General features: G+C 44.6%; 1 protein-coding gene across 1 annotated transcript in view; it reads left to right on the top strand.

Annotated features, from left to right (window-relative positions):
• Positions 1–13,106, top strand: part of IL5RA (interleukin 5 receptor subunit alpha) — a 40,532-nt gene that overhangs the window by 9,867 nt on the left and 17,559 nt on the right. The window contains exons 6-9 of the mRNA XM_072722445.1: positions 1,537–1,690; positions 1,765–1,952; positions 4,204–4,349; positions 7,681–7,819. Coding sequence (XP_072578546.1) covers positions 1,537–1,690; positions 1,765–1,952; positions 4,204–4,349; positions 7,681–7,819 — 627 coding nt within the window. The remainder of the gene's footprint in view (positions 1–1,536; positions 1,691–1,764; positions 1,953–4,203; positions 4,350–7,680; positions 7,820–13,106) is intronic.

Raw genomic sequence — 13,106 nt, forward strand, 5'->3', positions numbered from 1 at the left:
TGTCATATCACTGGGTGAAAAGGCTACACACCCCCTGAACTGTGTCGATGGGTGAGAGCAACACTGTGAGGATCTTCCCGTTCAGTCATCATTATAACATGCTGCCCAGACCACATAGCAGCCAATTCACAATGACCTTGATTCCAAGTTCAGAGACTAATCCAAGTTAAAAGACAAGATTACAAATACAGACCTTTGTGTGGCTTACCTTAAACTCTTTTACCACGTCTCAAGTAATAACAGGACTACACCTGTAATGGCATCTTTCAGAATTACATTTCTGCAATTCTAATTATTCTCTGACCATGCCAATATACACTGACACAAATGAAAAATTAATTCTCTCTTGAATCAGACTGAATTCATACCAAATAATTCCTTGGAAGAGATGTGGGAGACAAACATTACAGGAGCCTCCAAACCATACCTGGGCATGGAACGTCTGGTCATTTAGTGTATGGACACTACATTGAGTACAAGGCATACACATAGATCTATATATGTTTGTTGTATATGAATATATAGAAACAAACTGTCTGATAGTACATGGTAATCGTACAAAGTAGCCAGTGTCCCTTTTGTGGAACTTCTCTGCAGACAAAAAGTGTCTGTCTTCTCCTCCTTGAACTACACTGGCTGACAGTGATAAATGTGATCATAGGATTGACTTAAACGAAGTTAAGACCACTTCTTTCCTTCAATATTTAATCTAAAGGCTCCCACTTTGATGAGGTCCTCCCTGCTCCTCAGCCCAAAGTTTTTTCCCCTTCCCTAGCAAGCACAAGGCCCGTCACCACACGTGTTCCGAAGCCTCAGCATCCATGGTGACAATGTGGTCTGTAATGAAAGCAAGACTTTCCAGTCAAATAATCTTCAGAAATCCTGGGTGCAATGAACATAACGCATTTGGTGAAAAATCATAATATTCTCTTAACATCTTTGCACATTAAGGAGGACTTCAACATGCTACTATGCACAGAGTCTCCAAAGAAGTGTTATTATTTTGTAGTGTTGCCAGACCCACTTCCTCCGGAGTGGCAATCTGTGTTATTCATGACATATTGGGGTGCGACCTAATGAATCACACAATTCTAGGCTGGAAAGCAGCACTAGAGACCTTCCTCTCCCAACTCTACCGTTTCTAGTTGGAAAAACTGAGGCCCAGAAGTGTCACAGCTCGTTATTGAAACATATGGCATTAGAATACCAAGGTTGCTGGGCCCCAAGCTCTGAATGACAATCTCTTGTATTGCTCTTAAATATTCATACAAGTATGGCCCCCCCCCCCCCCACACACACACCTGTGGCCCAAAGTAGCTGGAAAGCTTTTTAATGCCAGAAACTCAGGCTTCATAATCCTAGCTTCATCCCCCAGTAAACCGGTCCTCTGCAAATAGGTTTCTATACATTTGTGATAACAGTTACTTTGTCATGGTCAGATGTTCCCCCTCAGTACAGTTTCAGAGGAAGTACAAATTTAAAAGCTGTCATGGCAATATTTTGTTCTTATTTTTGACCATCTTTTTGACTATCCAGGGTCTCCCGGAACCTCGATTGTGAATTTAACGTGTACCACAAACACAGTATTCAATAACTCTAATCCGTTAAGACCCTACCAAGTCTCTCTGCACTGTACCTGGCTGGTTGGCAAGGATGCCTCGGAGGATACACAATATTTCCTCTACTACAGGTGAGTACCTATTTTTGCTCATGCAAATGCATCATTTCCTCTAGTCTTAAAAACTTATGAGTGCTTCAATTTAGGTATGGCTCCATGACCGAAGAATGCCAAGAGTACAGGAAAGACACCCTGAAGAGAAATATTGCGTGCTGGTTTCCGAGGACTTTTATCAGTAGCAGAGGGAGTGACTCACTGGCAGTGCAAGTAAAGGGCTCGAGCAAGCATACTATAATCAAGCCCTTTGATCAGCTATTTGCTCTTCATGAAATTGGTAAGGTACACGTAATTCAAAGCTGAAATCACCAAATTGCAGAATCCCAGCATTGGAAGGGTTTATAAGGATCCCCTAGTTTGACTAATTTTCCGATGCTAAGTGAACATCTGTCCCCCTGCCTGACAACCCGGGGGCCAGCTCTCTCAACCTCAGCACCACTATTTATGGTTGGATACATGGTCTTGCAGGAGCTGTCCTGTGCCTTGCAGGATTTTTAGCAGCATCCTTGGTCTCTACCTACTAGACCAGTAGCATCCTCCTCCCACCAGCTATGACAACAAAATGTCTCCCAAGATTTCTAAATGTCCCATGGGGGACAGAATGTCTACCACGTGAGAATCACTGAACCAGGGAGTGTGAACTCACTGCTGAAGGAAGCAGCCCTTTCTCAGCTCTGACTCATTTCATGAACTTTCTGCCCATTGGGCCTGTGATGGACTGGTAACACCTCCAAATAATTCTCATCCCTTTTCTTACAAGATGGCCTCAGAGCTAGCCAAAGACAGCCAGCTTTCTCATCCTAAGATTTCTCTTCTCCAAGCTTCCCATCTTCAATTCCTCATGCTTTCCTCTTAGGATCTTCTGCCATTCTGGTCTGTCTCTTTTGAGTGGTCCTAAAATGTATCTCTCAGCATATGATCCTCAGATCTAAACATATTATTTAAGGTTTCATTTGTTCAGTTCTCAAAATAGAAATAGTCTCCTTCATCCTAGATACTTGTATTAATAAAACTCATCAGGAGCCTTTCACATCACATTCTTGTTACAACTGCTCAAGATTTCAATCACGGCATATTTATTAGCATGGGCTGTGGAGTCAGGCTGCCTGGGCTGGGACCCTCCCACCCCCACTGACTAGCTGAATGACTATAGACAAGCTGGTCATTCCTCTCTACCTCAGTCTTCTCATCAGAAAGAAATGGGGAGAAAATCACACTTCCTACAAGGTTTTTGTGAGAATTAAGTGAGTTAATAACCATACAGTGCTTACAACAGTGGCTGGTGATTATACATAATTATAAATATACAAAATATTATTTAAAGGGACATGACTTATCTATATCTCTACCAAATAAAGTATAACTTTGTTTAAAGAACCATCCCACCAAAGATGTTTTGTGACTCTATTCAATAGTCTATTTCTCAGATAATCTAAAAGTGTCACTTTCCTGAAAATTGGTAATAAAAAATTCTGAGGACAACCTAGGAAACATTATTGATATGAAAATGGACACAATCCAGTATAGACCACAGGAATTCATTCTCCTGTGTGATTTTCATTTCTTTGAGATCAATTCCTCATATTACTAAAAGAAATACATGCTTGGTTAAATATTTTCTGCTTAGGGAACGGCAGGCTCTGGAACCAATAGGTCCCATTCTTAGTTTGTCCCTAAGATTCATGAATTGTGAGATCTAAGTCACATAACCTAAGACAAGAACGCTCACTTAGAAATAATTTCCACCCATATCACAAGGCTATAAGACAATCCAGTGATAAGTCAGGGAAAAGAATTTGAGTTCTAAGTTAAGGCAAATGTGCCCCAGCGACCCCTGGGTGGCTCAGCAGTTGAGCATCTGCTTTCAGTTCAGGACATGCGTGATCTTGGGGTCCTGGGATGCAGTTCCGCATTGGGTTCCTCGCAGGGAGCCTGCTTCTCCCTCTGCCTAGGTCTCTGCCTCTGTGTGTCTCTCATGAGTAAATAAATAAAATCTTTAAAAAAAAAAAAAAGACAAATGTGGCCCAATCCATTCTTTCTATGCAAGAGAAAATTGAGGCTGCCCACTCCATCCCCCAAACAAACCTGAAAGGCAGCAAACAAAACAACATGAAACAAAACTGAAGCTCCAAATGAGGGAATTATTACCCAGAGCCACACACCTGCTAGGTAGAGGCAGGGCTGGGTGGAAGCTCCAGGGCAATTTCTCTCCAGGATGAGGTTTACTTAGTTTGGTCCTGCTTGAGAAACAGGGATAGTGAGGTGGGTCTTGCAATGAGCTAAAGGGGAAGGGGACTCAACCATTTGATACCATTTAGAATAGGAATCCTTTAAAATTACAGGAGAGATTTCTTCAGTGCTGCAATGTAGGAGTCATCTGCAGCCACTGGGGTCTTGTGGCTTGAAGATCAGTTAGTTAAATCCTGAGCGTAGATACTTGAGAAGATTGTATCTTAGAAATGCCTTGAGGAGTGTGAGTGGATTGGATTTATCAGCCCAGACCACTGACCTTTCATTCTCTAACCTAGATCGAATTAATCCTCCAGAGAATGTCACAGCAGTGATTGAAGGAAGTGGTCTTTCTATTCAGTGGAAGAAACCTGTTTCTGCCTTTCCAATTCACTGCTTTGAATATGAAGTGAAAATTTATAACACAAGGAAAAATTATTTGCAGGTAATTCTTCAGATCATTTCAATATTTGATGATAACGTTCTCTTTGAAATATTTTAAAAATGATATTCAGTGACAGCTGTGGTTATAGCTTGGAACTAACAAGGTCAAAGATAACTTATATTTACCCAAGTTTTATAAAAAATAAACCAAATGTTACTGGCTTTTTGTGTTGAAAGGACATACTTTTGGTTCAAAATAACACAAAGGATCAGATAAAAACTCATCAGCACTACTGTTGGTGCAAATATAAAATGTTGCAGCCACTATGGAAAACAGTATGGTAGTTTCTCAAAAAAATCATAAATACGATTATCATGTGATCCAACGATTCCACTTTCTGGCATACAACGAAAAGAATCGTCAACAGGGTCTCAAGGAGAAATTTGCACTCTCACGTTCATAGCAGCATTATTCACAACAGCCCAAAGGAAGAAACAACTTGAGTGCCCTCCAACAGATGATGAATGGATAAACAAAATGTGGTATATCCATACAATGCACTATTATTCAACCTTAAAAAGGAAGGGAATTCTGACAGACTACAACCTGGATGAGCCTTCGAGGACCCCATATTAAGTGAAATAAACCAGTCACAAGAAGACAAATATTGTAGGATTGCATGTATATGAGATACCAAGAGTAGTCAAACTCAGAATACAATGGTGGTTTCCAGGAGCTGGGGGAGGGGATGTGGGGAGCTGTTGTTTAATGAGTAGAGTTTCGGTATTGCGGGCCATATGAGTGCTGGAACTGGTTGCAAAACAATGTGAATGAATGTTCTCACCACAGTGGAGCTGTACACTTAAAAATAGTTAAGATGGTAGATTTTATGTTTTTCTTTCACCACAACTGAAATATGCTCCTCAGCTCTAGAGAACACAAAGTTCAAGGGACATGGAACTGAGAAGCCAGCCTGTGCTTATTAAGCCTCAGCTACCTGTCAAGCTTTATTATGCTCATTTATTCCATCCTCCCAGTAACTCCATTAAGTAACTATCATTCCCATTACACAGGTAAGTGAGGCAGAGAGATTAAGCCACTTGCCCAAAGTCATAAAGCTGGCTAAGCGTAGGGAAATTAGGATCATAACTCACCTCTTACGGATAGTAGGGAAAGCAAATTCCATTCCATCCAAGTTGATTCAACCAACATTGACAAATTGGTTTGTGTGTGGGAAGTATGAAGAGAAGTACGATAGTGTCTCTGCCATCAAGGAGCCTCGTCTAGTGTACCCACTCAGCACCTCACAGTAAGGGCCCCAGAGGTCTAGGGTCTAGGTCTAGGGTGTAGGGCTCCCACTGAGAGGAATGGAGCAAAATCATTAAGCAGAGAGTAGAAGCCTGCCTGTTGAGAGGAGACCAACCTCTGTAGCCAGTGCTTCTCCAAAATAGCTATGCTGGAAGTCTGGCTTTTAAAAATTTTTTTAAATTTTTAATTAATTTCTAATTTCATTTCCAATTCTTCTTTTGTAAGATACAGTTAAAATAAAGGCTAGAAAAATCAAATATATCCAGAGAGAAGCCCGGTCATCATGGGATTGGATGTCGCGGCAATGTCAAATTGCTACAAAAGCTCCAAACCTGTTTTCTCGATTTCTGTGTTTGCCTCACCGTGGATCAGTAGTAAACCGCTCCTGCCCCAAACCAGTCTGCCAACCACACTTCCGTGACAGGGGGTCGAGGCAGAGCTCAAAGGCTTAAGAGAGCTTGGCTCCTTCAGCCAAGTGGCAGTAAGTGAGTTGGCCTAGATATAAAGCCAACATTGGAATAATAAGTCTAGATCCTACAATGGTACTTCTCCAAGAATGGAAATTTTTGCTTAAAAAAAAAAAAGAGGAGTGATTTCTCTTTTTTAAAACCATTGCCAGAGGCACTGAAAGCCACTGAAGAGTTTTATTCAATACAGAACTGTGACTGCATCTGCAAAATCAAAGAATAATTTTGGTGGCAGCATGAAAGCTGGACACGTGTGGAGGGGCCAGTGGACACAGGCATCTGGGGTTAATGGCTATGGCAACTGGCCAAACAAAAGATAACAAGAGAAATCAGGCTGTGGTCCTGGGGTAGGGTGAGTAAAGGAGAAACACACCCAGAAGAATGTAAGAGACAAGTGTCAGGGACACATCTCTGGTTTGGGGCGTAAAGGATTAGCTGAATGGTGTGGACACTGAGCAGTAGAGTGAGTTAACAGAGAAAGGCTCATTTGTGAGAAAACAGCCTCACTCTAACACTGGACAATGCTAGCCTAAATTGCCTGTGACAGACTGGCATTTATTAAGAGCCTATTATTGTATTGCACTAACCAACATCGCTGGTTTGCTCATCAAAGATGGGCTGAATATTGGCAGTTTTCACAGGATTCAAACCAATACATTCTTAAACTTGGAATTACAAAGAAAATTCAGTTTAATTCAATCATTGTGCTTACGTGTCGTTATTCCCAACTTACAGGTGAGAAAACAGAGGCTCAGAGAGGTCAATGAATTTGCCTTGCAGGTAGTTTGGAATATAGGATTCAAACCCAGCTCTTCCTAGATTCAAGGACTCCGCCCTTTCCTCTTCTCTGTGCATGGTGCCCCCTGGCTCCAGTTGTTCGAGACATTCTTGTACATCAGGAATCAGCAAACTATTTTTTCTTTCTTTTTTTTTTTTTTTTGTAATGGGCAGATATTTTAGGCTTAGCAGGTCATATGGTTTCTATCACAATTACTCAGCTCTATCATTGTGGAACAGAAGCCGCCATAGAGAATATGTAAACAAATAGGCGTGGGTGTGTTCCAGTAAAACTTTACTTGTGGATACTGAAATTTCAGTTTCACGTGTCATGAAATATTCTTTTGATATTTTTCAATCATTGAGAGATACATAAACCATTCGTGGCTTGCAGGCCCTACAAAAAGAGGCTGCGGGCCAGACTGGCCCACACATTGTAGTTTGCTGATGCCTACTAAATAGGTTGGAAACCAAGTGACATCATTTAGTAATTGACTTCAGAATATGGAGGGACGAGATGAGGAGGATTATGCATTCTACTATGGGCCATTCTAGTCTTTCCATCTGAAAACAGAACTGGACCCAGATAAATCATCTAGATGTTACCATTGACTTTTTATTTATTTTGGTTACAAGATCACTTTCCCCAAAGGGTAGCTGCCAACACACCCTTACTAAAGCAGTCTAGAATAAACTAATCAATGTATGCCCTATTGATTTTAAACAAGTCCGGTAACAGTGGATCACTTTACTTAGATATGACCTTCTCTTCTAATAACTGACATTACTTAAATTATATGTCTGGAAATTCTTATAATGCTAATTTCCCCCCCATTTAGACAGAAAAAATAACAACGAATGCATTCATCTCGATAATTGATGATATTTCTAAGTATTCCATTCAAGTGAGGGCAGCAGTGAGCTCTGTGTGCAGACAGACGGGGTTTTGGAGTGAGTGGAGTCAACCTCTACATGTGGGTAAGTATCTTCTGTTTATTTTAAAGTAAGCGACTACGCTTGTGGTTAAAACAGATAATCCTGAAAAGTGTACACATTCACTCATGGATCAAATGCCTCATCTTCTGTCCATTTACTGCCTTCTTGACCAGAGACAGGTTTACCATTAAGCCAATGAAACTTACATCTTCAAGCCTCTCACTAGCACAAGCCTTGCTAAAGCCCAGTACCTAATTTCTTTCTTTCTTTTTTTTTAGATTATCTGATTCTGTTATCCATCTTTTTAATAATGAAGGTTTCTGGAATAATTGTAGACTCACATGCAGTTGGAAGATATAATACAGAGAGAGCCCACGTATCTTTCATCCGGCTTCCCCCAAGGTTGCAAAACTATAGTACAGTATCACAACCAGAAAATTATCATGGATACAATGCACTGACCTTATGTGGATTTCATCAATTTTATATGTGCTCATTTGTGCATTGAGCTCTATGTAATTCCATCCCATTTGCAGGTTTAGGTATCCATCACAACGATGCCTCCTGTTGCCCTTTTATGCGTCTCTATTCCTAAACCCTGCCAACTACTAATCCGCTCTCCATCTCTGTCATTTTACCACACCTAATTTTGAATTCCTATTTTTGTTCCTTTCCTTAAAGCCGGTTCCAAAATTGAATTAGCTCAGGGCCCATGAAATCTGGATCCTCCCTTGGGCTTTCAGCCTAACAGACACAGGGCGGCGGTTAAAGCAGTTAGGCAGAGCCTGGGCTTCTCTGTTCTGCGGCTGGTTCTGTTTATGTCTAAAATCGTTAGTCTACTTGGCAAGAAGATCATGGACCCGGTTAGTGGGGAGGCCTGTGAAGGGTAATGAAGTAGGCAGGGAAGGCTCTGGAAACTAGGACACATGGCCACGCTCACTTGGCTTCAGTTGGCGATCCCATAAGCTGGAGGTGTGGCCTTGTACCTTGAAGGTAGAAAATTCACACCCTGTGCTTGTCATCACCTGGGGGTACTGGGCATCCGTAGACATCTTATGACAGAAGTAGACAGTTAAAAAACAGCTAATATATCTCTCGTGCATGCTGCAACCATGCGGCCTGAGGATGTGGACATATGTGGTTAGTGTTGCACGAGATCCACGAGAACACGGAACAGTGGAAGGAACACCGGAATCTTACCTAGACAGCACAGATTTAGCACCCAGCTTTGGTACGTAGTGACTTATACCTTGCAAAAATCCCTTCTCTCTGACTTTGCTTGGGCTCCGGGGACACAGGCGAGACTGTCCGGTCAAGCACGGGAATGTCCTCTCACTCATCCTGTGGGGGATTCACTGATCCTTTGAAGAGCATATGTAAGGAGAGCGCCTTTCAGGCCCGTTGTAAAATTTTCTGAGTCATTCACTTAGGCTAATGAGTGGATCTTCTGGAAATTCGTGGGCAGTGACCCATTAGACCATGTGGATATGAGTCAGACTAGACACGTATCAGGTAGATTTCCACAGAAGGATGGGAGACATGAGGAAAGGCCCCAGAGAATCAGGGTGATTCAGGGTCTGCAAGGGGGCTGGCCAAGCCGAGCTGCAGAGTTTGCAAAGGGGAATGGCACCCCCTAGGGTTGTGGAACACACAGCGCAGCCTTGTGCGATGGTCCCCAATCCCCCCACTGGCACTCAGAGGAGCAGCCTGAGCCTTCCTGGGAAGAGGGGTGTGAAAGGAGGATACAAGGAACCAAGGTTGGGCCAACTGCACCGACTTCCCAATTCTGCCGAGGCCAATCCTCCATCCCTCCCGTCCTCCCCAGGCTGGTGCCGCAACAGGGCTCAGCAGACCCTGCACACGGAGGACCCCCCCCCCCCCCCACACACACAACACTGCTCCTTCTGCACAAAGTAAATTCACTTTGCTCACCAAAGAGCAAAACAAACACACATATAAGTCCCAGGAAGTTTTTAATAAGATTATTCATGTTATCAAATGCTTGTGAAAGAAGCTTAATTTTCATTACTTGCATTTGGTAAAAAAAATTTTAATGGTTTATGTTATTCCCCAAAGGCACAAAACTCGTTGCCTCTGAATTATTATTTCTGAGTGTCTTTCCAACATTACTACACTTAGAACCTCAGAGATTTTTTTTAAATGCTGCCCAAGGACTTCAAACCAACATGGTGGAAACTGAGATGAGAAACCTGGCTCAGAAGCCTTTTCTGCTTTCTGAGTGTTTCGGTTGTGAAGCTCAGGTCAGTGTTGACTGCGGACAGTTTAGAACTTACAGAGCAGAAGAGACAGATCAGGAAATCGAGGTTTTAGCCATGGCTCTGCCAATGTCTAGCTCTCTGACCCAAGCGTGAGATGGCAAAAGATAACACGTCAGGAGGCGAGTAATCAGAGCCGGCTTCGAGCGCCGTGTTGAGAAGGATTCTCAAACGACACGGAGGCCTCTCAGGAGTGCCCATCTCCTGTCACCACAGAGTGGTGACGAGTGTGCCAGGGGTTGCCACCCTGACTAGGGACTGAAGCCTAACCTCTCTGGGTTCCAGTTCCCCCACCTGCAAAATGTGGAAGCTGCACCCTAAGGTTCTTCTACACTCCCTCAGCCCCCCACAAAAGTGCTGAGAGTGAAATTGTGATCCATAATGAGAGTTTATTTTAAGCTTGTTTTTAATTTATTATTCACTCTCCACTTTAGAGCTCTCCTCCCATTATTATTTCCTAAATAACAGCTTCCTAGTTTGGAACTAGGCTCATTATAATTCCCCCCCAGGTATACCTCACTGCCATTATCTATGGCAAATCCCATTTCATTAACTGCCACCCTTTTCATAAGATGAGCTGATTAATATTACCACTCACCTTACAAATCCATCGTTTCTGGAATTTACTCCCCTGCTCAGTTTAGGATCATTAGTGAATTTAATCAATGCAGACTTTCCATTTTCATCAAGATGATTAATAAACATAATAGGAAGTCCAGGCCCCTCTGGGACATGTTGCATGGCTCTTCTTACCCCTTGAGGATGCAACCATAATTATGCTCAGCTTGCAGTCTATCAGGCAATTTTGTCGCTACATTCATTTCCTTTAGACAACCTCCCTGCTCTCCCACCTTGTATATATGGTGCCCTGGAGCCCTCCCCTTCCATTTTCACTCACAGCCCCATTCAAATAATACCTCGTTCTCACGTATTATTAGGTCCATCTCCTTTACTAAAAGGAAATGGAGATCCAGAGATATTAAATAAATCAGTAGCTATCAAGGGGCCCAGAAGTGGCTATTAATAGCTAATTTTCTCAAACAGATGACACATTCATCAATCGGTGAAGTGAAATAGATTCAAATCACTCGTTAACCAATGACAGTCCAAGGTTACTAAATAGCGAGACCCAGGGAAGAGTAAGTTTTGACGGATGAAGAGGAGGGGAGAGGAGACACAGGACTGCTGGTCTCGCTTGGGTCGGCAAGGTCCCTGGGTGGCCAACAGCACGAGGGGTGGCAGAGAGAGGGTGCGGCCGTCAAGTGCCCGGGACCCGGGCTGGGCTTGGGCTGTCCGGTGCTAGGATTTCCAGCCCATGAAATATGTTTGTTTTCAAATGGAGATAGTAGCTTCACTTTATCAGGACTCGTTATCAACGGCCCTTCCTCAACTGGCCTCCACATCTTATCTGAAGAGCTAACTTCCCACTTTTCACAAGTCTTTCTCCTTTTTAGAAGTTTCTTAACTTCCGGATTCTTCTGTTCCTTCATTATCTCTGCTGTCCCTGTTTACCTAAACCTGTCCTCTCCTGACCCTAGTCCTCCACGGAGCCTTCCACTTCCTCCAGTGCATCATCTCCCCCCCTCCTCGCTCTGTGCTCCCGGAAGCTCACGCACCGCGTGAGAAAAAAGCAATTATGGAAATGAAACGCCCCACAGCTGTCGCCTGCCCTGTGGAAAAGAGCGTGTGTGTCGTGTTACGTAAGTCCACCCTGCGTTTCTTCCCAGTTATGTCACTGGGCAGGCCCAGGCCTCCTGAGATGCGCTTATCAGAGATGGGTCTTGACCGCAATCACGGGCTCGGCCCTCCAAGCCAACGATTGCGCTTTTGCCCCGACTTCAGCGAAGGCCAGGAGCTGTGCCATGACAATACCAGGTGCCAATTAAGAGGGGTCTTTTTTTTCCCCCTTTTTTTAATGTAAAGATTTCTTTAGGCCTTAGATGGGCGGCATCCATACCTCTGGGAGTAGAGCAAAGTTGCCCTCGGTCATCTGTCGCCCACAGAGGCATTTCTTGCCACAAGACAAGTCAGAGGAAGCCCGGGCATTAGCTTTCCTGTCACGGTTTGGGGCAGTGGCGGGGGGGGGCTGGTTCTTCGAGCCACACGACCCAGCCTGGAGCCCCTCCAGACTGAGGGAAAGTAGGTGGAGGCAGGACACCAGCGATGCATTTCAGAGTCTGGGTTGAGACGGAAGGAAGGTCCGCACAGGCCGCTCTTGTGGCCTTTGTCCTCTGACGGCACTTCTCAGCATGTGGAGACCGAGGACGCGGCCCGTGGGCTCGGGCCCCCCGGACTCAGAAGCCGATTGAGGTCGGCAGCCCCCCTCAGCCCCGGGCCCCTCCTGTGTGCTCGCCTCCTTTAGTTTCTGTTTTGTCACCACACACTGTCCTTTTAAAATCTCGTACCCTGGTTAAAACACAGAGAAAACCGGCAAAGGGAAACGGGGAGGGGAAGCATAGCAGAGGTCCCAAGTGAGGTTTTCCCAGGTCTTTGAAAAGAATTTTGCAAATGCTAAAGATTGCACGAGGTAGGAGACGAACACTGACGAGACTGGTGGAACCAAACAGAGAGTGGACCTCATAACCTGAAAACCCCCCTTGGGCCTACCTGAGGCCTGGAGAACTTGTGGGAAGTCTGGGTTTCCTCTGCAAGTGGGGGACTTCAGGTTGGTGAGCACCGGAGCGGGTTCAGCCGTGCCCCAGCCCCAGGCCCAGGCCTTGGTGGTTCCAAAGGCGGGGTAGTGCCCGGCGGCCCCTCCAGCGGCTCTCGGCAGCGGGGGCAGGACCAACCCCCTCGGGGGGCCCCAGAACCCCAAGGAGGGCTGGGGGGCAGCTTTGGGATTCTGCGGCCGGCTGTCGGGGGGAAGGGCCTCCTGCTGGGGTCTCAGGCACGGCCGCCTCCGAGCGTCTGGGCAGCGGGTCCAGCGGAGGGTGCGCCCCGAGGTCGGAGGGCTCTACTGTCGGGCCAGGCGCCCTGCTGGGCACGGTCACCTACGCCTCTCCGGCATCTCCACAAACACATTTTTAAGATTATGTGGATCTATAGGTCATGTG

The sequence above is a fragment of the Vulpes vulpes genome, chromosome 9 (assembly GCF_048418805.1).
Source record: "Vulpes vulpes isolate BD-2025 chromosome 9, VulVul3, whole genome shotgun sequence".
Taxonomy (NCBI): Eukaryota; Metazoa; Chordata; class Mammalia; order Carnivora; family Canidae; genus Vulpes; species Vulpes vulpes.